We start from the raw sequence: 27754 nt of genomic DNA on the forward strand, positions 1-27754 counted from the left end.
AAGGGTGCTGGTAACACACCGGTGTTTTGGCTGCTGCTGAGCCGTGCTCCCACAGCATCAAGGCTGTCTCTCCAACATTCCCCCCTCGCCATTGGGCTGGGGGTGGGCAAGATCTTGGGAGGGGACGCAGCCAGGGCAGCTGACCCAAACTGACCAAAGGGATATTCCATACCATATGACGTCTGCTCAGCAATAAAAGCCAAGAGAAAGGAGGAGGAGAGAGGGGCATTCGTTACTACGACGTTCGTCTTACAGAGCGACCGCTACATGTACTGAGGCCCTGCTTCCCATTCCCATTTTTGTTTTCCTTTGCTTCTGCTCGGCCTTCGCTTTTCCTTTATTAAACTGCTTTTATCTTGACCCGTGAGTTCTTTTTGATCTTATTTTCTCCCCCTCATCCTGCTGAGAAGAGGGGTGATAGAGCAGCTTGGTGGGCACCCGGCATCCAGCCAGGGTCACCCCACCACACCAACGTAAGAGCAAGGCCAGGAGTCCGTGGGGAAAATTGAAAGGTTCGCCACTGCACGGAGAGTTTTAGGGTTATTTTTCCTGGATTTGTCTGAACTCCTTACCCGTGTGGTAAATGTCCTGGTAGGCCTGGTGCTGCCAGTGCGGGAGTCCCCCGACTGCAGGCACCGAGTGCAGCTTGCGAAATTTGGGGGCTGAAAGGCTGAGAAGCTTAGCAGGTTGGGCTGATTCCCTCTGCCTCCTCAGCAAGGGCAGGAGGATGGAGCCCTTGACACTACAGTATTGACTTGGAAACTCTGAGGGGCAGCTGCTGCTGTTCAGATGGTGAAATCAGCTTTTGGAATAAATGAGATGATTGCACCGAGACACCCAGCTGGCCTTACCAGGCTCTTCTGAAGAAAACTGATCTGCAAGGCTCTGACTTCTTAGCTCAAAAGGCAAAGCTGGTGGTAACAGTCGACTGTAGTTCTCCAGGAGTTAAAAGTTGTTAGCTGGAATCCCTGTCAATTCAGCATGGCAGGAGAACGGAGGTGCTTGAAAGATCAAGAGATGAGCTAACGAACTTTGCAGGGGTGCTGCAGACTCCCAGAAAGAGTGGAGAGCTGGCCCCCATCAGGAGAGACCGTGTCTGCTGGGGGAAGTGGCTGCAAGGGGTCAGCACAAGAATCGGAAACTCACTGTAAAAAAGCAATTCTTAGACAAGCTGCTGAAGTACTCGGTATGGAAGATTCAGAAGTGTCACCAGGACGATTTACAGCAGGCGGACATCAAACAGCCCGTGCCGGCTTTCCTGGCTGGCACACCTGTGTCTGAAACGCCCGTCCGCGTGGGGAGTCCGCCCTGAAGGGCTGGGCGGGGGGCGGCTGGTGGCAGCTCGGAGGCCACCCTTCCCTCAGGACTTCTGTCTCGGAGCTGTTTTCTCCGTCACCGCCGCCTGTGGCCACAGCGTGAGCAAGGCAAACCACATCTCCCTGCTGCGGCCCTTCTGAGTTGGAAGGACTGAGAATGAGTTTGTCAGGTGCTGAAAAACATACAATCTGTTAAACTACTGAAGGGTATGTAGGTGTGTATATATTCATATATGTGTGTGTGTGTGTGTGTATATTCATACATCTGCACAGGCGTGTTTCTATACAAGTACACGTATATCTGAGTGGGACTGGCGCAGGGGCTACGGTTCCCCCGGCAGCTCCCATGGCTCTCCGGCAGGAGGAGAGGGGAAAGGTGTGAGTGTGTGCAAATGCCGCTGCTGCTCATCCGTCCCTCCTCCCTGCTCTCAAAGCCACCATTCCGTCCTGGCCGCTGCTCATCAGACCCTACCGTGAGCCGATCCGCCTTGCTAAGCGTGGTGACACCGACGCCACCACCGCAAACCCCAGGCTTTCTCGCTTGTTTTGTTGTCTGCTATGGCAGTGAGCTGAAACAGCTCAGAGGGGCCAGAGCGAGCCAGCCAGCAGGAAGCCTAGGTGGCTGCGAGTTGCTGATTTGACTCACTGGATCTCACGAAGCCATGCTTTGAGGCATTTTTATTTTGCGTGTCAGGGTGATGCTGCCGGGCTGCCCTGCTCCCTGGCTGCGTGCTCCTTCCCGTGCTGGTTCTGGAGCTCGCCTGGCGGCACAGGAACCGAGTCAATGACCGCAGCAGCGGGGAGGGACGTTCTTCTGCCCAGCTAATGGACCCCGTCACATCTGTGCACGCAGCAGGCAGACGCGTGCCAGCGCCAAGGCAAAGGAGCGGGTGGGGATATGCAGCCGCGCTGCAGGGCAGGAGGAGGCCCGCGGCTTCGGCGCAGGACGAAGGCAGCAGGAGAGTGTGTTTCTGCCGGAGGGCCAAGGTTTGCTGGGAGCTCTGAATTACTTTTCCCTACAGAGAGGGAAGAGAAAACCAAGAACCAAGTGTTTTAGCAAACTGGCCGCTGGGGTTTACGCCTCTCGTCTTTGCTGCCTTGCGTTTTGTAGACAAAACAAGGACTTGGGTACCAAACAGCCGAGCACTGTAAGGACTTCAGGGGCTGCTTAGCTTTTTAGTGGCAGAAGCGGATGTGTCCCGAGATTACTTTAATGGAAATGTAAGTAGTTAATGTAAGTAGTTAAAGTAATGACTGAGTTGGGGGAGAGGTTTACGTTATATATACATACACTAATTAAAACCATTTTTAAGACTCCAGCATCGCAAGGCTAACAATTAGTTGCATCAAAACAAGAAAGCACTAGATGGGATTGGTCATTGTGATTTGTTCTAACAACATTGATCTTCATGCCAAACAACCAGAAAAGGGGAGGTGCAGCTTGTCACCAAAGAGTTTTGGGTAGGTATTTTGTTTTGCACCTTGTATCAACCATCGTTACAAAGACCCTTACATTGCATCTCTTCACCAGGGGAAGCAAAGCTCATTACATTACTTGGCAAATTACAGCTTTCGCTGTTCAGAATTGTATCAGCTCGCACTCCTATCTAATTGAAAAATAAATAATAATTTCTTTACCCGAAGCTTTATTGCGCCAGCCATTGCGAAAACAAGCACGCTGGGCCTAGGAAAGCACAGCACTAATTCTGGCCTTTGACAGAACTGGTGTGCAAGATCTTTGAAGTAATACAGGGATTTTCAGGGTCCAACATCAGTGTTCATTTTCTTGAGGGAAAGGAAAATCAAGACAAAAAGCCTTTCAAGTAGTTTAACTTCAGCTTTAAGGCCTAAGCTGAGTAAAATTTTTGTATTCACACCTGTAATCTAGCTTGACATGGGTTTAAGGATTTGGGGAAGTTTTCTTACACCAGAGAACAGGAACAGCTTACCATGCAGTTTGAATACGGGTTTACACTGCTGCGATGCGTTATCCTGAAGCTACGTTTAAGTCCCATCTAAGATTTTGCTATACTTAAGCCATAACGTTTTAATGTTTGAGGGAAATCATTACTTACTATTTCACCTGCACCTCTGAATTTTTCACTCTTCCGTGCGTAACATTAGGCAGCGTGGTAGCGTGCACTTCAGCGTAATTCTTAAAATGTGTTCAGAGTTACTGCTAAATATTTCTGAAAATGAAGTAGCAAACATAGTGCAGATGCATCAAGAGCTTTACAAGTAAAGAAAGGTTTCCAGACATTTATTTCTGGAACTGTACACCAGGTATTAAAGTACAACAAATACAAAATAATGCTCAAAAAAATCAGTGTTTATGTACAAATATTAAAACCAATGCAACAATAGCGACTTCCTCTTGAACATCTGATACTAAAACATGTTCCGATTGTCACTAGGTTTGTTGTTACGCACAGGGTACATATTTGAATTGAGAATAACTGGAATATCTGTTTTATTAGGAGGACTATAACCATTCCTACTGTATTTTACAATTGATAGTATCTTCCTTCTTCTTTCAATGAAAAATAGGAATAAAAAAAATAGTAACCTTGTCATTATTTTATAAATTACTGTATTTAGTTTCCCTGTCTGTAGACGATGTGCTTGTAATGCTGGGCAAATAGTGTCCCTGTTGGTCAGTTTATCCATTAGTTTACATTCAAAGTTGAAATATTCACTAGAGACTTTGGTTAAATTAAGTAGTATCACTATGTTCTACTTGGTCTGAAGTTTTCCTATATTTTTGACCCTCAGTTTTAAAAATTAAAAACAGGAAACAATTGCACAATTCATTGACCTAATTGTACACAATTTAGTATTCTTCAAACAGTATTGTACATCCTTCAAGTAAATTCAGCAGTTTGACCATGACAAGAGGAAAACTAAACATTTAAAAACCTAGCATGAGAAGATGACGTATGACTAACCAAAGTAAAAGTATTGCTATAATCACAGCACCAGTTACACTTCTAAATGAATCAGCTACCCTCTTCAGATTCCCTGTACATAAAAAGGATACATTTACCAACACTGCAATTGCCCATTATGGATTTTTTGGTTTGCTTGTATGAAGAAGTGTGGCAAAGGACAAAGAATTCATCACAGTTTGTTATAAGAATTGTGCTTCACCATCTAAGAACCAAGGCAATGTAGTTTCTTCATATGGTTGCAATTCAGTTATCTTCGTGCTGACTTTCAAAACGCAATTCTTTTAATAAACAGTAACAAGTTCTCCATTTAAATGTTTAAACTGAGAGAAAAATAAGTAAGTCCAGCTTTTAAAAGAAAAGTTCAATAAATAGCTATTTTACATGGATAAAGTCATAGTGGTACAAATTTATGAATGTCACATCAAGCATGCACAAAAATGTTACTATACACAGAAGTAGTCAGAAAATATTGAAATAGAGATCTAAAAAGATATGAAGAATTTACATATTTACAAAATCTTGCAAATTATTGCCTCATTTTAACAAGGAATTAAAAGTAAACGATACCAGCTAGCTAGCCAACAGGCTAAATAAGATCAGCATTTAAAAATCTATTAGACTAGCCGGAATTCATTTTTCTCTCATATCATTTTCTGAATTTTGGTCAAAAGTCTTTATTAAATAACTAAAGTGTCCATTCAACTTGCTGACAACCCAAACCTTAGACAAGTCTCTGTCTACATTAAGAGCCCAGCAATGCATAGATAAACTGAATATATTACTGCATCAGCTAATGAGAATGGGCGTGTTCATTTAAGTGCAACTGGTATAAGCATTCAGTCATCTTTGTATAATGATTTTTATACAGACCAGCCACTCACTGTAAACCCATAGACAAACTTGAATGTATAACAATGGAGGATTATGGCCAGTATTTTACAAAATTACTTAAAATGTGTTGATTCATAAACAAAAGAAACAAGGTACAAAGTTCAGCACAAAACACAGCAACAAGAAGCTGACAACTTGGCTAAAAATGTCAGAGTACAACACAGGGCCAAGGCTACCCATTATTTACTGTGTACTTAACTAAAGTTACATATTTCAGATGTGTAAGTTAAGAACCAATTACAAAAACATCTCTACTTTTGTCCACTGTGCTAAACTAATTTGTTATTAATATGGTAAATGTGCTACCGCGTAAACACTTGAAAGCAACCTGCATTACAATGCTGTAAAGAAAACTCCATATGCTGCATCCAAAGCTCAGGATGTCAATGCAGTTCACAGTATGCATAATAAATACCCTCTTCCCTTTCAAATATTAAAGTCACTACTTTCTAATTACTCAGCATAACCTTGAAGCAACTATTACAAATATCAACAACGCAAACTTAATTACTTGAATAATGAAAACAAATTAGTGGCAACAGAATTTGTAATACAAACAGTGCAAAGAAAAAGTATGGAGGGAAAGGGGTAATCCTACTGAAGTCAGGTTCAGATTCTCATTAAAAAAACCCTGCAAGTTGTACGCTACAACATGTTACAAGCCAGTACTATGTTTGGTTTGACCTTCCTGCAAGAATTACAACAAAAATTTGCAAGACAAACTTCCTGGATGGCTAAACTGCACTCCATGTTCAAAACAAAAAATCTACTCAAGTTAAATAGTTGCTTTTATGGATAACATTTTTACTCATCCTTTCCTATTTGTCCAAGGTAGTGAAGTGCCATTTTTGAGCCAATGACTTGCCAAAAAAAAAAAAAAAAAAAAAAAAAAAGCAATCCACATTAAAGAAAAACTTTCACATACATACTTCAAGGTTCTACTACTCCTATATAAACTAGATAGTCCCTCAAAACTGTAACACTTTGAACTGCAGTGCTCCAAACAATTTAAGATGTCTTCCAAATGTAGACTGTTTGTTTAGTGGTAAATCCTAAGCTGTGCAGACTGTAGCTCTATACAACACCAGCTGCCTCAGGAAAGTTAAGGTACACGATTACATTACTCTTCGAAGTCGTGGACAAAACCCATCCGAATACAAAATAACCTAAACCGCATCTGTTTAAGCCAGTAAGTAAGTTGAAAGTACACAGACACCTATGGCAGCATAATTACTTCTGTGTAAGGTAGCCATGGCCTGTAATTTTGCAACAGCACTGAAGTGTAGGTCTTCACACTTTACTCATGTTAAGTCCCTTGTGCTAGCTTCCACCAAGATGAACTTGCTGTTTTGTAAACTGAAGTGCTCTAGTTTAGTATCACATGAGAGAAGGTTCCATTTAAAAAACATCCTTGTATGTTTGTGCAGTTTAAATTAAAGAAACCCATCCCTGCCTTTATAAGAAAAAAAAAAAAATGCTACATTGAGCAGGGATCAGGATTGGTACCTGTAAACATTGTTATTCCACTGCATCCGTTACGGCAAAAGTAACTTAGACTGAAAAGCCACTGCAATCCGTTCAGAACTTCTGTGCTGGTTTTGAAACGGTGGCCTCCGTCTACAGGCTTTAAAAAAAATTGAAGCAGAGCTTAAAGCTGCACCACAGAGTTCTCTTAGTCCCAAACTCTGCCAAACATCCTATGACATTTCCACATTTATGGACTGAAAAAAGAAATTACTCTTGATAAATCAAGATATAGTTCTATACATACCAAAGACATCACTGATGTCATAAAGTTCAAACTTCCAGTGAAAGACTAAGCAAACCTGATAGCTCCCATCAAGTTTACTACTACTGCATAAAGTACCCACTGTTTGTTTAGTTTTCCACAGTCATTCTGAGTGAAGGGCAGCATGTTGGTGAAGAGTGTGGGTATTGATAAAACCATTTGTCTCATTTGCAGATAGACTGCTGAAGTCAGCCACTGAAACAGCCATTTTGGCACTGGTAATATGGTGTGTGTGGTTCTCAAAGTCCACACCAAGGTTATTTACAGAGACATCATTCATGAAAGATTCTGGGACAGCAATTCCCATTTTCAATCTCTTCGCAGGTCTCTCTGTCTCCTCGCTGCACATGTTCATTGGGTTTAGCTCCGAATGATAAAAGCCAGTCTCAAATAAATTAAAACAATCACTTTCACCATTGCTAGGCAAGTTAAGCAATTCTTCTGTTCCAACAGGCACATGATTAACTGGTGCTCGGGGTAAACTGTCCATAGGAGGAAAGGCGTCATCCAGGCAGTTCACGTCTGAAGTGTGGCAGACTGTAGCTACACTATTTGTCAATGCTGGAAAAAAGATGAACACAAACGCAAATGAAACAGTTGTTTGCATAGTTACAACAAAAAGGTTTTTTTTTTTTTCCCTTGATTTACCTGTCAACTCATTGGCAGTGATAGAGTTCAGAATGCTCAGCTGTTGATCAGGAATGGTTTCTGTTCGACTATTAGATGTTAAGGCTGAAGAATGCACTGCTCCACCAAGGGCTTCTGCTTCATCTACCAAACGATCCATGTAGTCCCTAAAAGAATATTGCATCCATAATATATTATTTAACTGGAAAAGAAGGCCTAAAAATGATGATGGATTTAATTTCAGTTGCCATAGCCACTGCAGCATTACACGGCAATGACAGAAGGGGGGGGGGGGGGGGGAATCGATCTTCTACATTTACGATTTGCAACAGAAAACATATTCCAAGAACGTTTTACTTACGTAACTCCTGGATGATGGTTATATCTCTTCTTTCCAAATCTTGTTTGCTGAGCAAAGTAATCATAACGTTCTGACTTTTTCCACATGTAATAGAAAGCTACACACTCAGCAACTGTTCTGGTTCTTACCTAAAAGGCGGCAAGAATAATTGACAAGATTAATGCAAAGACTCATGTTTTGTCATCTCCCCAATTCCCATATTCCTGCAATATTGTAACTTTTATTGTTCTAGTATCATGAACAAACCAATTAAATTAGGAGACTTCAAAGAGATCTAGAGTTTCAAGTATTACATTTGTTCTACTGTATGCATTAGTGGCTTTTTTAAAACTAGATTGAAACTATCTACATCTGAAGCATTTATATATCATAAATAACAATTTTTTAAACTGTAAAATAGACTCTCTCTTAAGATTGAAGAGGCTAGGCAAATCAATGACCTAACAGAAGTGAAGCAGAAAAGACTGTCAGTACTTATTCCTTTTGGGAAAGTCTAGAATAAAGTGTCTTATAAACTATATACATTTTTAGATGCAGAAACATTTCACATCATCATCAGCCTCACAGTTCTAGTTTACGTTTTAGAACTAGAATATACTGTATCTATCCAGATACAGTCTGGCAGTAAACTATTCTTGAGCTTAAACAAACTTACAGAAACATCAGAGCCAAATCCAAAATGCCTTCGGTGTAGTAGTAAACCTTGCTAGTCTAGACACAAACATACCAGGCAGGGGAGGAAATGAACAGATGTCCATATGCTAGTATATAAAGTCCCAGTTAACAACACTTCGCAGTACAGTGATAAGGAAACACCTCTTGTTAAATTCCTCCACGCACTGAATCTTGTCGAGCTGATGCTTTCCATATACAAGTGACATCAGCTTACGCTGGGTCCCACAACCTTCCCTAAACTTTCTGGCATTTTACCTACTTGGAAAAAACACCAGTGGATTCCTTAGACAAATTCTGGTCCACAGTGACAGATATATCAAGCCACGTACTTTGTTGCATGTTGGAAAAAATATTTTTAAATTATTTCTTTGCATCTCTGATGAATTACTGTTTATTGCTAAGTTCCTTTTAAAATCTGAACCACCCAAATATTATTTAGGCCAGGTTAAACCAGGTATTGAGCAGGACTAGCTGACTGTTGTTGAACAGAAACCACAACCCTACAAAGTTTACCAGAAATACAATAAAAACACCAAACTCCTAAAGAAAAAAAACTCAAGGTGGTATCAAAGCATAACGGAGATACACAGAAAATTTGGAAACATCCGTATTGCCAACTGTTGCTTTTGATAAAAAAAAAGAAAAAAATCCCTATTCTTCAGGCACAGAGGAGTCAATCAGAAGCAATCCAGATCAAGATTAGAACTCCTTTGCTGGCCGGAAAACAGAGTACTGATGGATGACTACACTTTGTGAAAACACAAAGAGCTAAGCCTGTTTCTGTAAAATTACACCTCCCTGGTGATAAAAATAAGTTAAGACGCATTCTCCCCTCCCACAGCCATGGTATGGAAATCCTGTACTTCTAGGAGAGGCACACATTTAAACTACATTATAATACAAATGCATAAATGGAAGTAATGTCAACGCAAGTCAATTTCAGAGATAACACACTGACTCATCTTGCAATGCCTAGCTTTTCCAATGACATCTGAGGAAAAATCAGCACAAAAATGCTAAGCTGGTTTTAATATGTTGGTTCTTATTTCACTCTTCTGCAAGGCTTCTGACAAATGTATTGCTTGTACAGATTTTTAGCATCGTATCATCTACGAATTCTTCCATTTAACTCTAAAATACTAACCTTGTTTTTCTGTATGAGATGAAAGTCTTTCCCATAAATCAGAAGTGCATGTTCAAAGCTTCTGCATTCTTCTTCTGTCCATGCTGTCATCTCTTCTAGACAATTACAAAAGTAGCATGATAAACTTGTTTTCACTCACTATCCTTTTACAAAGAACAAAATATTTGTTGCTAATGGATGAATAACCAAATGCATTCTAAAAAAAACAATAGTTCGTGTTCTTTCCTCCACTGTACAGATATCCCACCTGAAATCTAACATTCTTCTTTATAAAGACTCGTAGAAGAGTTTGATTTCTGAAATCTTTAATCTTTGAAGGCAAAGGACGTTCAAAGGATTTACTATTTCTTAGTAAGTTTGTCATCAAAAAAACAAGGTTTGATAACATCACTGAGGTATCAGTGAGATAATTTTTCTAAATATTTCTTCTCACATAGGATACAAAGAACAGTGGTTGTTGGAAAAAAAAGGAAAGGAACAACCTGTTGTGACAGATGCCCCACTCTGACTGAGCGAGCAGTACTTTGATTCAGGCATCACCAACAAGCGGGCCTGACTGAAATCAGCCCTGCTGTGCAAACCATGAGAACTGTCCTAGGCCTTATCTTCCCAGAAGTAAGGAGTCTAGGCCATGCCTTCTCAGGAGCTAACAGTACCAGCCCAAGCTGGGACTAGACAAAACTAAAACTGTTTACAGCTGCACAGCTGCACGTACACCAAAGGGGGGGCTGACCACGAGTCAGTCACCTGATGCTATCGATACCTGTAGCCTCCCTGAGCCCACTAAGCTCGTCAGCAGGCTGCGCAGAGGTGATCTCTCCTTGAGCAGGGAAGGGACACCGCTCATGGTTACCCTGCAGGGTTGAGACACCCCTTACCCAGCACCTGATGGCTGTAACAAGGTAAGTGACATTTTACATTAAGCCTAAAAGTATACTGTATGCTAGCAACACGTATATATATATATCAAGCTAGGCCTTAATTATTAGAAGTGCAGTAAGTAGTAGAGTGTTTGACTGCCACCTAATTATCAATTAATTATTGTTAAATCCATGTTAAATCACTGTTTAATTACTATTCAATTATTGCTTAATTACAATTTAATTATCAATCATTATTAATTACCATTTGATAATTTAATCTAATTATCATTTGATAATTTAATCATTAATAAAACCTTTTAGTTAACTCCATAATGATGACTTTTCTTAGTAATTCACCTGTGACAAAAATTGGCATAGTTGGCAGGATGGCGGATTCAATCACTGACTACTTACGGAGGCATGGAGTTAACCCTTCCCTGAAATTTTCAGATGATTGGGTGCATGAAAAGCAGGATAATTGCAATAAGATAAAAGAACAGTTGAACCTTGTAGGAGGGAAACTGAAAGATGGTAAAGAGAAGGTAATAATAATATACAGAAGTTGAAGAGGTATTTAGGAGCTGCATATCAGCATAAGGAATGTGAAGAACAAGAAATGAGAATGTTCCAAGACGAGATTGAACAAAGAAAGTGACAAGAAATGTTGTTACCTCTGCAAATAGACCAATTGCTTAAACAACTGGGGGAGGAAAAAGAAAAGTGCAGGACAGTAGAGGATAAACCAGAACTCACGGTAATTCGGACCCCTAACCCTCCCAGAGCCTGTAAAAATTTGTAAGCTAATCATTTCCCCAGAAGATCGGGACAGAGATATTTGGGAGGACCCTAATGAAGAACTTAGCAACAACAATGAATTAGATGAATCAGAATTTAAGGTAGCCCCTATTATTAAAACTGAGGTATGTGCCGGACCTCAATGGGGCAGCCAGAGAAATACCATAAAGACCACTCCATGGGACCCCCTTCAACTGGCCAATCTGCATGAAAAATAAGGGCAGAAGCCTGGTGAAAGCAAGACTGAATATCTCTGGCATGTCTCCTTAACTGAAGGAGATGGTATTATCTTAGATCAGGATGGCTTTTGGGGACCAGGAGCGTTCTTGAACAAGGGAGCATCCCCTAACACTGAACCACACCCTATTACCTGCCGAGTAGCATACTGGGCAGGAGGCACAGACCCTCGGGACAGAGGGGAGCCCGCTGCTATACCAATAAGATCATTAAGTGAACTTTTTACTGCTGTTACAAAGCAGCCTGCCTTCAGGCTACCAACGACAGAGGTGCACACGGTGATTACCCTGTCTCTGCCTCTGTAGACCCTAAATCCCTGAAACCACTAAAAAGGGGAGCCTCGACTGTTTTAAAATTGTACCTCATTGCAAAAAGGGATGAAATAAGGCAAACCATAGAACACAATGCTCAGGTGGGTCAGGATGGCCAACCCCACCTCCAACCCATCCTGACCAGGGCAGACTTAATGCACAGCATTGTAAATCATAGTTGAGAAATGGGGTGGGACGAACCGACAACAGCAGGGCGATCCCAAGCTGACGCAGAGAGCAGACAGATCTGGCAAATCAGACAGACTCCCCAGAACCCCCGACACTTTCCCCGATCTCATAAACCCCCTGGTGAAGTAGTGGACCTCCAGAAAAGGCATAATGAACCATGGAGGAAAGCCTTAGCCTTAGCACTAGGCATACCTCGGGGAGCCATACAGGGCCAACCAACTGGGACCGTACTTAGTCTGATCCAGGCTTTTGAAAAACAAGGCATATCAGGGAACCAGGAGCAAACCAACCAAACATCTGCTCCTAAAGATCCCATGAATAACCTTTTGGACTTCTTAAGGAGGAGCTGTAAATTTTTTTTTTTTTAAAGATAAAACCTGCAGTTTCTAAAACTTAAATTTAGTTTTATAAACAACAACAAAAAAAAATCACTAAAAAAGAGTAAGACTTCTAAAACGAAGTAGCTCAAACTATTTGAATAGGTCAGTTTTGCCTCAAGTATTGTTGCTTTCCTATCTGGATTATGGCTTTGGATCTATATACAATTAAGAAGGGATATTTCAACTATCTGACATTCATAATGGTGATCAAAAAAGTTTCCGTTCAGCTGACATTTAAAGCCAATGAGGGGAAAACAACCCACATTTCAAAACACTTCTGGAAGCAGACACTGGAACCAAGACCTTTCTGCTCCCAGATGAAGGTGATAATCATTCCACTGTATGGCCATTTTCTTTCTTTCTCACCCTATTAATTTTGCACTCCTTACTACAGAGTTCTCAAGCTTCAAAGAGAAGAAAAGATCCCCATGTAAAGTCTCACCATTAAGAAATTATCTTGGGAACGGTAGATTTTTAATTCTCATCTTGAGAATAGCAATGAACTTCAGTGGGCAGAGTAGATCATAGCACAATGGTCTCTCTAAGAGACAGGCACTGACAGTATTATGATCCTTCGCTATTTCTAATGAGGGTATAAGTCGTCCCATCTGATGGGGGGGGGGGGGGGGACGACACACACACCGGAGTGTCAGTACTAGGTCTCAGGACAGAATTTTGGTCTCTGAACCACAAATGGGTAAAGGTACTTTTCAATCCTGAAACAGAAATCTAAATCCTAGAGAGGCGTGGGATTTAGGATACAACCCTGCAACTGATACATCCTTATTGTTTAGGTCTACACAATCTCTTCTTGTACATGACCTTTCTGAAGCACTGCTCTGGTAGTCCTTTTTGTCCCCTTCAGCTTTACCTTAGACACTTCGCTTTTGCAGCACCTAACTTGTAAATACTCAAGTTCCCTTTGGATCCAGTTCTACATAGGGAGTATCTGCCAGAATATCAACTTATACGAGGGCTCATACTCCATTTCTGCTTTATGCAACACATATGCTAAAATACAGGACAAAGAACTGTCTTTGCTAAATGATAAATTCTGTTTGTCATTTAAGGGAGTAATAAAGTTAGGGACAAACAAGATGGAAGCTCCTTTTCCACTGTAACCTCAGGCAAAGCTCTCAATGCTCTACCACAGACCTACAGAACTATACAGCAGAACCAATTTAGGGTTGGCATAGCACAACGTTAGCACAGTGAGGAAGGGTCATGCTTATTTATACAGCTAGCTATGTTCTCCTGATTCTGCTATAAATGTCATCAGATTATATCATGATCTCAAAAAGGTACTGTACTGTGGGTGAGAACTACCTTATCAAAGGGATAATCAGAGCAATATCACCACATTCCCCAGCCCTCTCCTCAGTCTGTGCCATTCTTACAACAGCAATGGAGGAAAGAAGGGAAGGTGAAAAGCTGATCCTGCAACTTTTATAGAAGTTGCAAACTTCTCTAGCAGGAATTTCCAACTGGTCAACAGTCAGATTATACCTAATCTGTGCTGAAGACATCATGGGAAAGGATGTGCTCATCAATCTGATTCTTACTCAAGATTTTTCTTACACAACTTTTTTTTCTTCCTTTTTTCAAACACACATTTCTGAAAAAACAGGTACTCTTTCTTACCCTGAGATGCCTTTCCATTTGAGCAGTATCTCTCAATTGCTTCTTTAACATTATGGCTACTCTTGAGAAGTTCATACAGCGCCTACAAAACAGGAAAAGTCTTTAGAAAGAGTCAAAGTTTGCAAATATCCAATCTAGACTTCTAAAACTAGCCTTTCAGTGAGCATATCTAATGTAAAAAAGAGGATTTATCTTTATACATGATGAAAATTTTAAAATGACAACCAAAAGCAAAACCATCCAAAAGCTGAGGCAAGGTTTAATTAAGAAAGTGTAAAACATTATATGCAATTACTAAAAGAGCTGGATTTGTCAACAGCATGGCAATCAGAAACATCACAGATCACAACACTGCCAACATTCAAATACTCGTAATTTTAAGCATGTGCTTAAAATTACAAATAAGATCCTGACCCCAATAACATCTAATTAAAAAAAAAAAAGAAATTGAGTATTGCTGCCTTTATGATACAAGGCAGAGAAAGAGAACAGATGTTAATTACAAAGCAATGTGTCACGAATGGAACAGGATATAAAACATACTTGTTCATTGTCCCGTGTATGTAGTCCTTCAGGAATTCTGCCAATCATTTTTTCATTTCCTGTTCTTAAGGAGGTTTCAAAAAGGTATTCTTTAACTTTACTCTCTGAGATCACATCAGGTTTCCAAAGTAAATGGTCTTCATTTTCATAGGCTGTTAAAACAGAAATCCATTAACACCAGCTGTGACATTTTTAAGGCTGTAACATTATTTCACGAATATTTCACGAATACAAAGAACAGGAACACAGAAGTAATAAAATCAAGCACCATCATGCCACTTTCAAATTGCAGCTCACTTTTTCCCCAAAAGCATCAGTTAAGAGACAGACTCTGCAGTGTGACACAGTGAAGAGATTCAGGTTCCATGGGGATGAGATTAGAGACTGAACTCTTGAGCCAAAGAGTATTTACAGAGGAGCAGCTTGTTGACAGCTAGATGATTCAAGTCAAATTAGGCATATGCATTTATTATCTTCATATAAACAAACTAGCAAAACCACTCAGTTTTATTCAGCTCTTTTCAACAAATGAACTATAGTTTACAATAAAAGAGTGTACAAAATTACTTTAATATTTCAAATATTACCTGTAAAAAAAAAAAAAAGAGGAGGTGGCTAATTGGCCATTTTCAACTAAAATTTGCCAAAAATTAATTAACAGAGGTCTAGGTCTCAATGTGGTAATTCATTTTTCCATTCACTAATAACTGAATGCTGTTAAGAATGCATACTTTACAACCAATCAGGATGTACAATCCTCTTTCATAGTACACTGAAATCATGTATGCACCTCTTAAGTTGCTTATTTGAAAGACAATGTATTGGAAATATACAAGAGTTGGCCTGAACCTTTGTCAGTCTGTGCACGTTTCCATTCTACATTAAACCATAAATCCTTTACGCTGATCAATAGATGTGACTAACATTGCACATAATGTTTCACTTTCTCTCTTGGTGATACAAAATTAGAGTTATTCAATTCAAACATAATGGCTGTTACAGTAGAAGAGATGAAGATTCTCAAATCTCAGGAAACAATATTAAGCTAAGGGGAGGAATAAAGTTACATATTCTCTGAAAGTTTTGTTACAGCTTAAGAACATGGAAAGCTTTCAAACAGACATGTTACAAGTCTAAGGTTTTTAGAAGAGCAGAACTGCCTTCTAGCACAATTCTGGTAGCTGCGACTGCAAAGCAGAAATATAAGCCCCTGTTTGCCATCACAAGCTCTTCAGGGAGTACAGAACAGGCTTCCACAGAATCCTCCACCCCTACAGCCAGGTCCAACCTGAGCACTGCTGATGCTCAGCTTCGACCTCCTTTATCAACCAAGACAAGCCAGCACTTCTTGCTGGAGTCCATGACTGATAATCTCAAGAGGAGCTCCTCAGGCTCTCGATCTGGACGGGCTCTACGATCTGGATGCTACCTCTCTGCTTTTAGCCATGCCAGCAGACAAGACTCTCACTAGTTCTCTCTAGCACCAGCTCATTCCAGAGAAAGCTGTCAGATTAACCCCTCCCTGATCATCCTCTAGTTATTGGCCCTTCTCTAGTTCTCAGCTCAGGAGAAGTCAAGATGCGTAAACAGTAAAAGGCCTATCCAGATAAATCCAGTTCTTCCTCCTCCATTTCTTACAATCCATAAGCATCATACTTGAATCTTAGAAAACAGGAGACTTCCCTAGGTCTCTTAAGCAACCCAAGAGACATTCACTTGCTAATGCTTCCAGCTCCATCCATACCAAACATTATTCTTCCCTACTGCAAAGGATCGTTATTCAAAAAAGCAGTTGGTAATGGTGAAAGGACTTGATATACTTCACCAGCATAATACTCCCATGAAATGTTACAGTTCGAACACACGTAACTTACAAAATATTGAAAATTTACAAAAAAACACTGAATGCCCTTAATTTATTAGCATATCCTCCAAACTGTTCCTCAATTTCACAGCTGTGCCACCCATGAGCAAATTTCTTTCATTATTTGCTTTTTGAATTCCACAGCTACATGTGCTATACTTTTCTCATAGTGAAGGTGTCTAAAGATACCAAATAAAACTCTATTAAGTAAGTTTTTTCTACTCTAGCACAATTGCAGTTTTTAACCTAAATTTACACTCGAATAACATCATACTTAAAACATCATATTTTTTAAAAGACAGTGTATCAGGACCTACATCTTCTACTCATGCTACGAAAACTTAAAATAGTTCATTGCTTTGTCTTCCATATCCATTTTGTAACCCACACTGTTGTGCTTGCCAAAAAACAAGCGAAGAAAAATACTGTTTTGAAGATCTTCAATCTAAACTAAGTTACATGCTCATAGCCCAGTTATGATGCTCATATGAAAACACTTCCTTCTTGACCCAGTTTGTTGCCTCCTAATATTAGTAGATACTTCAGAATTAACACTGTAATCCAGCCTCCTATATTTTCTTGAGAATGTCCTCTCACAGTTGAAGAATCACATTTCTGAGATATAATTATGTGGTTGTTTCCGTTTCCTAGTGCTTTTTTTTTTTTTTTAAGGTCTCTGAAACTTTAACAAAGACATTGAATTTACCTTATAAACTTAAATCAACTGCCATGTATAAACATAACATAAAATGTAGAACAGTCAGAAGAACTTACGCTTTTCATCATCACTGTATCTGCCAATGTAAGGTGGAATTTCAGCCTGGTACTGTGAACCAACCATTATTTCCTGAAGATGTAACAAAAATGAAAAAAGAGAAAGGCATTAACTTAGTATTTTTTGTATGGAAGCATTAAAAATGCCATTAACCTGGCATTTGGCAGAGAATTCCTGAATTAAGGTACTATTTTAGATATGTACTATAAATCTTAATGCATTTTTATTAACAGTAAAGGTTTTTTTAAACTTTTTTTTAAGCTATAATTATTACCTTTCTCAAATCTTCAGATGAATTACCATTGTCGGCCTCTACATCTTCACCATCTGATTCCTTATCTCCATCACACGTAGTGTTTGCTTCAGACACAAAGAAGTTTGTTTTTAGCTAGAAAGAATTTTCAGTTCAAGCACAGAACTACAAGATATCCTTTACTTTTGAAAGGAGCACCTGCTTTTACTCTGGGAGACATTATGAGTCTGTTGATCTACATTTCTATTAGAAGTCTGTTAATCTACATTTCTATGAAACTAGCATGACGTCAGAAGGCACTGGTACTTGTATACTGCATAACTGAAACATTTATCATTACTGCAATGGAGACAATCTACTATATTTCTAACAGTCAAAAGGAAATCAGATCATTGTTCTTCATCAATTTTCTCCATGGAAGACACATACATTACAGAAAAGGTATGAGAAAAACAGAAAACTTCCAGGGCTATGACTTATCCTCAGGTTAATTAGAAAGTAAAAAGAAAGTACATCAGGTTAAAAAGAAAGTACAGTTGAAGGCATGTCTTTATTACCTACTAAAACCTTTCATCCAAAGTTTTAACTGGCATTCAAAACATTCCTTTAAACAAGGCTGCCTCACCAGGAGAGAGATACAAAATGAAATAAGCAAAAGACAGCAAAGACTGCTTATTCCTCTTTAATCTCACACACCCCCCACCCCACTCCCCAGAAAGAAATACAGCAGAGCACTCCAAGCAATTCAAATACAGTACTCCTATCATAAAAGAACTCATATTTTAGAATCTGGAACATTGTGGTACTGGGTTCTGAAGTAATTCTATTTTTATAGCTGTGTAATCCCCAGCAGAATGGAATCTACAGTTCTGATACGATTAAAGCTATTTTGTATTCTCAAACTTCAGAAACAACATGCTCATAAACAGAGTTGCACTTTTAGCTTCTTCACAACTGAACAGAATTGTCAACATCAGAGACAACATCCAAGGCTGTATGGACTGAGGCTCTTCTTCTGTAGTCATTACTACAATCACCAGTCTCTCTCTTTTTGTTGCTAGAAGTAGCAAGCAAGAAGCTAACCTGAACGCATGAAATAACAACATGCGTAATCATAGGCAATTATTTTTTCCAATTAATGCAAATTTAATAGAATAGTCTATATTATGTATTAGACACGTTTATCTTAAAACTTAATGTTACCTTAGTATCTGAGAAAGGGACAGAGATCAGAAAAAAAAAAAGATGAAACTGCCAACAGCAGAGAGAACTAACATCTCCCTCCCTGAAATGGTGGACATTCAATTTTAAACATCCAGCCAAAAGTTCTAATAGAGAAAGTAACATTCTGATAGAAAACCATGATAGCTGAAAACAAAGATGACTGTTTCTTAATCCTCAGTAAGATAAGGGGCCAATCTTTTTTTCTATAAAGCTGCCACACTTTCAGTGTCATATTCATTAACAGTTCACAAGCAATATTTAAGTGCCAGCAAGTTTGGGGTTTGCTTACCTGAAAAAAGGGCATTATAATTTTTAAGATTTTTGTATCACTCTTTCAAGACAAATGTCTTATATTTATTACACAATCAGCAGCATGCAAAGGGCTACAATTCCTGATGACTGAGGCAGCACATCCCCTTTATCATCCCCCTTCTCTAGAGGAACGAAAACCCCCAGGAATAGCTTACGGTACTTGCCAAATTAAAACTGTGATAAAAATCCCCCACGTTGCTCTAACTCTACTACACCAGTGAACAAATGAGCCGCAACAGGCAATGAGAAACATCTCATCCAGGTTGGATAACTGAACCCCTGGTTCTCAGTCTTTCCCATAATAACTCCATGGGTAGTGAAATTTTGGTGGTTATGGGTTCATAGGCCCCATCCCACACAAAACCACTTTGGCTCACCCCATGAAGTCCCATGGAAAAGTGTTGAACGTGTGAAGGGAAATAATCACAAAGAAGCTGTGTCCGCAGGCTGCAGGGAGGAGTCAATGGCAGCAGCAAAAATTTTAGTAGAGAAACACTAATTTAAAAGAATGGGTTACATATTCATGTAATTCACTAACATTGCAAATTGTGAAGGGTGTGCCTCAATACCATATTAACTATTAATTATGAAGTTATTGTATCTGTAGAAAAATTAATTTTACTTGTGCTTTGAGCACAGTACCAAATATAAGTCTTTTAGGTAACCAGTAATACCAACCAAAGACAACATTCATGTAAAAGATCCTGCAAACCACTGTTTCTCAATACCTGGTAAAGTCAGCACTACTCTGCATTTTTGATATTTTAAGCTAGGAAGCTATATATAATGCTAAGACATTTTGAGTACTATTATAAAATTAGGTTTCCTACATCTTAATGGCCGAGGAAAGAAGTCAGTAGCCTCATGTGAAGTAACTGATGGTGTCAAGTCATCAGCAGAGGACTGTGTTTCTTCATCGTCACCTGACAAGAGGTCTTTAGCGATTTCCTCCTGTATCATTAAAATAAAAAAATAAAACCTCAGACTATCAAGTATAGACTGGTGAGCATTTAGATTCAGCTAATTCTAAGTCTCATTAATTAAAATGAATTATTTTTAGCAGACCATACTCCCTTAATTAAAAAGCTAGTTTGCTCCTCCTAAATCTAAGAACAAATACAACCATTCATTTCAGAGTTGAACACAGGGGTTCATTTCCCCTTTGTCTTCTATTAAAATAAATGCACAAGAAGTAACTCCCGCATGCATCAATCTCAGGTGTTCCTCCAATGGCTTCCAATGAAAAATGCCAGCAGAAATTGCCTCAAATCTTTAGAATTCTCTCATTCTTTGCATCACAGATATAACGAAGCTTTAAAAGGCTGTTACCCCTTAAAGTCTGGGGGGAAAAAAAAAAATACAACAGCCAGGCACTTCTGTACACTTTTGCTGAGAGGACAGTTACAGATAATAGACAACCTGTTATCTTCCCAAAACGCAAAAAAAATGATGCTTCTGTAGGTTAAAAAAAAAGGTATTAAGAAAGAAAAAGCACACTTCCTCCACTAGCAGACATGTTTGAACTCCTCTGTATAGAGGTTAGGAAGCGAAAGAACTGTATTAGACAACAAGCCGACTACATTTTTGTAGCCTCAACACAATCGTGAATCCTAATGAGAATCAGATGTGCAGAGCCATCATTATACCCTACTTTCTGTGGAGTTTACCATTACATCATACTCACAGAAAGTTTAAAAAAAAAAAAAAAGGCAAAACCAAAAAAGACATATACTTACTACCCACATACTTTATAATCCAAACTACTAGCTGCCTATGCCTTATAACCAAAAATCAGATTAAAATCTCAGAATCCAAAGTTAGTTTGCAAATCACAAAACCTCGAGCTTCAGGTTTTTACATCGGCAATGCAACCCATGTAGTCACTGCATATAAAACAATCTCTCTTTCACTCCCCAAAGGTGAGACCTTGCCAAGTGACATGTATTTGAAAGCAACATTCCAAAGCATTCAGGAGTGCATTTTCAAGCTATCACAAACGTTTTGATACTTGACATGTGTGTTGGAAGCCAGAATTATTATTTCTGGACATTGCATACATTATCAAAAAATCCCACTTCTATTAAAAAAAAAAACCCACCTATATAAAGTTCTTTGGATGTGTTCTAGAAGAACCGTTAACGTATTCATTTCTCATTTGTAGTAATATAGTGCCACTAAAGTTGCTATGCATTTGTAAGTGCGGTAGTTATAATTAGAATCAGATTCTCAATATCCTTGAAAAAAAATGAATTCAGAGTAATATTGTATATTGAAATTAACAAAGATACATATTGTGTAACATCAAGAGATAGTGAAATATAATTTAAGGTCACCTGGATTTCTGCGTTTAAACCATATTACAGGGGAAAATGGTTCTGACTTACTTTATCTAGAGTCATATCTGGAAGTTCATCTGCAAGTTCACTTGGAGAGCTATCTGCACTGGAGCCTGCCATAACTGGAATCGTGGGTTCATAGCCATAGAATGCCAGTAAATCTTCCAACGGCATGTTTCCTTCCTAATACAAGAGGATTTACAAACATTTCAACATAATGCCAAATACTTGTAAACAGTTCAGGCCTAAAAGCATAAGACATATTTTGAAGAACACAAGTAAAAAAACAAAGAAAAACTTAATTGAAAGCAGAAATCTTGATTAAAGATTCAAAATATTTTCAGGCACAGGACTGAAATAATTCATAACCATGTCTCTTGGCATATAGTGAAGTTGCATCAAGCTGTTGAAGAAAACTGTTTACTGGATGAAACTAAAGAGTAATTACTAAAAATTTCCTCCTTATCTGATTCATACTGTAGAGCATGATTTGCCTACATTTCTTCAAGACAGAAGACATTCTAGAACCACTAACAACCCCTCTACAAGAGAGAAAGGCAGAAAAACTTGAACACTTTAGTCCTACACAGTTACAGCTGCAAATGTGCAAAAACTCACAAAAGTAAACCAATATAGCAACTTTTAAGCCCTCCTTTCCATCTCCTGCACAGTATATTTTGTAATTACCATTGAGAAGGTAATAGGAGAAAGACAGCTAATGATACAGAAGCCAAAAATCAAGAGGAAGGCTCGATTTATAACTTGTTTTTTTCCAACAGCTTTTGATCAAATGATTTTACTAAGTATCATCATACTTGTATCCTAATACAATTAATAAAACAATAAACAGTGGAGATTTTTTTTAGTTACCTGATTCAGGCCATCAAAATATTAAAAATATTTTCCAATATTTATACCTTTAAAAGTTATACTACCTTTAAAAATTTCTTGTTGAACTCATACACTGATTAAATTACTTGTTTTCTTTAGTCAGCTAAGGTCTTAGTCCTGCAAAGACTTTTCACAATGGGTAAACGTAAACTCACGTCCAAGTCTTTCCAGGATCGGGACCTAAAGTAATAAAGTGTGTAAGATGAGTGGCTGTCTCTCATAATTTTGTGGAGTAACAACTCCATTTTAACCACCAGACCTGGCAAGCTGCTTTGCTATTATAATTGCAAGTTCATAACTAGCAAAAATGTAACTGTAAAGGTAGCAGGACCAAAAAAAAAAAAAAAAACCACAATCAGGAGTACAAACACTGTCAACTCAACGTTTAGAAAATTTGTTTTTACGTGGACTACAAAAACATGGCCTCATATTTGATGCTAAAAATTACACTTTTCTGGAACTCTGTTGACCACAATCTGCACTTATGCTGAGTGGTGTAAGTGGGTCACCAAACAGTAATGCAAACAGCATCAATTTGTGGGTGTTCAGCATTCAGCAGGCGTTTAAAATGGGTGATGCCCTGCCACAGATGAACAAGAGGCGTAAATAGGAAAAACATGTAATTAAGAAGTCTAAAATGGAATAGAAAAAGCCAAGGAGCATACTGGTCATTTTGTACACCCACCGAATGCCAAACTCATGAAACTACGATGCAGAACTACCATTTACATAGCAGATTACTGTGATCAAAAAAAGGACTGTTTGTTTGCATATTGGAAAAGCAAAACCTGACCAACAGACTGAAATATAGCTAGCTGTCACTTAACAGTATGCAAAATGCACAGTTTCAACTTATATCCAATTTATAAAACTTAGAAGTGCTAAGTGATATTAGATGACAGGACTGTAAAACCTGCTTCAGTGATTTCTCTACCAAAGTGACAGGACTACTACATGAAAAAGAAGAATATGAACTTAACATAACACTAATGTCTTTGAGAAGCTAAGTTCAGCCTTTTGGTAAGGATGCACTACTATATCCTAACCAAACCCGATTTTCTTTTCTTTGTTTAAACAAGCATGTTGTTTAAACAGGCATGTTGCAGGAAGCTGCATTATACAATACAAACTGAAGAACAGGTTGAGTGTTCTTTTCACTAGAAAAGTTACAACACGTGTGGACATTTATGAGAGAGCGAGTCACTCTTACCTTTTCTAAATCTTCAATCTCAGAGCTGAAATTTTTGCTTTCTTCCATCATTTCCTCTTCTTCGAGAGTTCGCTCATCATCATAGTCATGTACCAGCATTTCAGCGGATGGGTCAAAGTCATGATCCTCAGACGATAAAGAGCCAACTATCAAAAAAACCTAATTTGAGTCTTTTTTCTTTTCTATACCAACATATGAAATTACATCACAGAAACAAATATGGTTGCATGAATTCTTTTACATACAAGGTCAGAACTCTCAATGGAATAACTGGAACAAATTCCTAACTACTTGACAAATTCAGCTGTTTTAGCTGACCTTCCCTTTTCTTATTTGTAAGTAACAGGCACAGTTTTCTCTCTTGAAGTATAGAGTACCTGGGAGAAGTACCTAAACTACTAAAACAAAGTTTCAGAAAGTACAATCCCAAATCAGTATTTTACTGAATAAAAGATTGTTCAAAACATCCTTGAAAACATCATCAAGGTACCAAGCACAGATGTCACAAGATTCCAGATGCTGCAAGACTGTGCTATATAGACTCTGATTCTATTTATGCAATTTATGTGGTAACAACCATAGTTTTTCACTGGTCAACAGCTAACTTAGGTTATGAATCAGCTTCCTACTAACAGCAAAATAAACAGTGAGACTCGCTTCAGATTAGTTTAGCCTCACATAGGGATATTTTATTAAAACTAATTTAATTCTTAGCACTTGATCTAGAAAGGCAGAATGAACACAGCAGAGTTTCAAGAAATATTGAGGAAAATATACTGGAAATAACAAAATGCTTCTAATGGATCATGTTAATTAATAAGCCACTGTGACAGCTCTGTGGTCCAACAGACACTTTTTCATTACTCAAGAGGATAATCATAAGTCATCAAAGAAGTATTGTTATTATTTTAAGTGCATTTTGTCAACTGTTAGAAAGGTTATCATTAGATTCAACAAGTTTTAAAGATACAAATACTCTGCACCGCACAGTCAGTGTTCTACAATGGAAATCACTGCATTACAGGTCGTTTTGTTCTTTAATGCTCACTTTCTTACAGCTTTCAGGATGGAGGAAAGGAACAGATTAGGGTATTTCTCTTTCACTTCTGGTTTCCCCTTCTAGTTCTTATATACTGGTGCTCTGTTGCAATCCTTGGCTTACAGGCAGCAAAGAAAAGGTTCACTAGAATTATTTCTATGTAAGAACTTCTTCAGAATCTTTGAAAGAAATAGCTACAAATTTTCAATCCTCTTCAAAAAAATAAAGCAGTATCCCTCCTTGCACTGCTTCCAGCTTTGAAAGAGACGACTGTATGTAGTAACATTTCTGAGTCTTAAAGCATCTAATTTTTCAGCAATTATGCTAAGTGTTCATTCATTATACGCAGGTAATTAAAGTAAACTTTGTTTAGCTCGCTTAAGACAATACTGTGAAAGTTCATAATATCATACTGCAGAGAACCATTCAGGCCAAAAATGCCTTTTATTCACATTCATATTATGGTCTCATAGAACTTTCAGTATAGCTGATAACACTATTCCAATTACAGTAACGACATTTCATGTTGAATTTTCCTGCTGTTGGCCATCACATCCTGATCCAGTTTTATAGAAGTGTCACCTGCTTTAATCTAATATATATTTACATATATTTGTGCTCAAGATTATTGCTTCTAATCACTGTTCTAACTCATTTTATGTTTGAGTAACTCTAGTGGAAGTTCTATTCCACTCTTCTTTAGTATCTCTGAATGCTGAATACCCTGTTTAAAATATTTCAAACCATATTCAAAAATACAAGCTCAATAAATTTTGTAAAAGTAGTTAAAAAAAGATGACAAACAGTGAATACAGAAAGCGGTTACACAGAAGCAAATACATTCCCCAAATACTTCTTCAAGAGAAGCGCTACTGATGTTAATTACGCTTGCTTGTGTGAAGTATTCCGAAGAACCTTAACAGCAGTTAAAGCCTTAAAAATTACTTATCATTATGATTTTAAACATTTTCTGTTATTACCAAGAAGTCAAAAATTTACACAAGCCTGTAGTTATCAGCAACAAGAGAAGCAGTCTCTCTCCAGGCTACATGGCTTTACTGAGATGCTGACTTAAAAGTGCTACAAAACTTTGTTTTCATTTTGGGTTCCGACCAGCCAATTACTAACTGCAACCGGAGTTAAGGGAAGGGCTCCACAGCGCACATCTCCTTCTCTTAAAAATCTGGCAGGCGGTTAACTGTCTGCAGATGAAGCATTAGGAAAGCTACAGGGGGGTAAAATTGGGAAGGAGTAGGAAGGAGAGAGCAGCGTGCGGGCGGCAGGCCGGGTGCCGGAGCAGGAGGTGGGCGAGGACGAACCTGGGCTCGAACTCCCAAAGGAAGCCTGCGGGGAGAAGAGAGAGCGAGGTGAGAGCGGGCTCCCTCCGGCCCGCCGGCGGGCAGGGGTCTGCATTTCACGCTCTGCCCCCGGAGCTGTCCCCTTCCCCCGCCGCCCCCCTTCCCCCGCCGCTCCCCGACGGCCTCGGCCGCTGCGTCCCGCCCTGCCGGCCCCTCCATCCCGTTCACCCTCTCCCATCCCTCCTTCCCTCGCTCGCTCGCTCCCCGCCTGCCGCTTTCCTTCCCTCCGCCTCCGCTGGCAGAAGCCCCGCAGGAGCCGCGCCCGGCCCGGCCGGCGCTCCCGCTCCCGCTCCCTCCGGCCCCGGCCGGGCGGGACATGACAGGGGCAGGCAGCGGCAGAGGCAGCCGGACCGGCCGCCGCCTCTTCCCCGCTCCCAGCCCGGGGCTCGCTTCTCCTCCCTCCCGCCGGGCGTTTCTCCGTCGCCCGCGCTGCGGCGGCGCCGCGGCCGGCCCGTCCCGACCCCCCCGGGGCCCGGCGCGGCGGCCGCGCCCCCCTCCGCGGCCTGCCGGCCGCCCGCGGGCTGCGAACCCGGCACCCGCGCTGCGCGGCGCCCGCCGTGCGGCCTACTCGCGCAGGCTCCCGCTGCCCCGGCGCCGGCGGCTCCGCCGGCCGCCCCGCCGCCCCGCCGGCCGCCCCGCGCCGCCGGGCCGCCCCGGAGGCGCCTTACGGGGATGTCGAGGCGGGCGCGGGGGGCCTGCCGGCGGCGGGGCCCCGCGGGGAGCCGGCCGAACCCCGGCGCCCCAGCCCGCTTTCCCCGCTCACCTCCGCCATATTGGGACGATCGGGCTGAGGAACAGCGCTGCGCCGAGTGCCCGGATGGGGCCGCTAAGCCAATGGCAGCCGCCGGGCCCCAGCCGGAGCCGGCCGGGGAGGGAGCCGAGGGGCCGGCGGGACCGGGCTGGGGCGGAGGAGGCGGCGCCGGGGCAGGGGCCGCGCCGGGACCCCACCTCCGGCGGCGCCGCGGCCTCCCGCCCCGGCCGGCGAGGGCGCTCTGCCCGCCCCGGCCCGCCGCGCCCCGGCCCTGCCCCGCCCGGAGAGGGCGCTCGGCGCCCGGCGCCGAGCCCAGGCCGGAGGGGCGGCGGCCGGCCCCGCCCGGGGAAGCCTGGGCCCGCAGGGGCCGCCCGCCCCGGGGCCCGGCCAGCGGCAGCCGGCGGGGCCCTGGCCGCGCTGCCTCGGGGGCACCGAGGCCGGCTGGAGCCCGGGTAGCTCGGACGCCCCCCGGGCGGTCAGCCTGTCTCCGAGTGCCGCGGTTGCCGGCCTGTCCCGGGCCGCGGACGCCGTGCGGCACCGGTACCCGGCTGCTTCACCCGCGCTTCGCCCGGTACCGAGCCCCTGGTGTGGAGGAGGGCTGGCAGCTACACCGACACACAGCCCCGGGGCGCCCGGAGCAGCAAAAAAAATGGCAAAGCCTTCGAAGCTTCCTGCTGTTGCTTCCCTGCCGTGGCTTAAACAGAGAAAGTGAAATTTACTTTGCAGTGGGTTTTCTATCCGAAAGTTGAGGCATTTTACATGCAAGTAATATCTATCCCATTTTTTAGTGGTATTTTTTGTCCCGGTATGCACAAAGTGAGAATCGGGCTGGTTTCGGCTTGATTTCTTCATCCCAGGCTATAAAGACTCATGCCTTTAATTTTGGAGCCACACGTTTCTGCTTCTCGCCAAAATAGCATCTGCCATCCTTGCTATATCGAATACTGCTCTGCTGGAGGGGTGCTGTGCATCACAGCGACACTGAGGTGCAGCAGTGCCCCAGACTGCGTCCCGTCCGGGGAACTGGGGAG

The 27754-nt window shown here is 41.0% G+C and overlaps 1 protein-coding gene across 5 annotated transcripts; it reads right to left on the reverse strand.

Annotated features, from left to right (window-relative positions):
• Window positions 1-3559: 3559 nt before the first annotated feature.
• MIER3 (MIER family member 3) lies at window positions 3560-26905 on the reverse strand. 5 transcript variants are annotated; one of them, XM_082337217.1, is made up of 13 exons: window positions 26736-26905; window positions 25934-25958; window positions 23576-23721; window positions 21523-21657; window positions 19969-20089; window positions 17624-17709; window positions 17349-17421; window positions 14711-14862; window positions 14168-14249; window positions 9752-9843; window positions 7933-8060; window positions 7593-7738; window positions 3560-7505 (listed from the first exon to the last, which is right to left on the reverse strand). In XM_082337217.1, the coding sequence occupies exons 1-13, from the start codon at window positions 26742-26744 to the stop codon at window positions 7048-7050; spliced, it is 1653 nt and encodes a 550-aa protein (XP_082193343.1). In that variant the 5' UTR covers window positions 26745-26905; the 3' UTR covers window positions 3560-7047. The 5 variants fall into 5 exon arrangements, with proteins under 5 accessions (XP_082193343.1, XP_082193342.1, XP_082193346.1 ...); XM_082337216.1 differs by having other exon boundaries at window positions 9752-9846; XM_082337220.1 differs by lacking the exons at window positions 25934-25958; window positions 26736-26905 and adding an exon at window positions 25614-25923 and having other exon boundaries at window positions 9752-9846.
• Window positions 26906-27754: the final 849 nt, after the last annotated feature.

The sequence above is a fragment of the Platalea leucorodia genome, assembly GCF_965183815.1.
Source record: "Platalea leucorodia genome assembly, chromosome: Z".
Classification (NCBI taxonomy): Eukaryota; Metazoa; Chordata; class Aves; order Pelecaniformes; family Threskiornithidae; genus Platalea; species Platalea leucorodia.

Coding starts and splice junctions, on each gene's coding strand:
- MIER3 (XM_082337216.1), bottom strand. Junction 17,422..17,623: donor CATCTGAAGATTTGAGAAAG/GTAATAATTATA, acceptor TTACATCTTCAG/GAAATAATGGTTGGTTCACA. Junction 9,847..14,167: donor AAATGGAAAGGCATCTCAGG/GTAAGAAAGAGT, acceptor GTAATTGTCTAG/AAGAGATGACAGCATGGACA.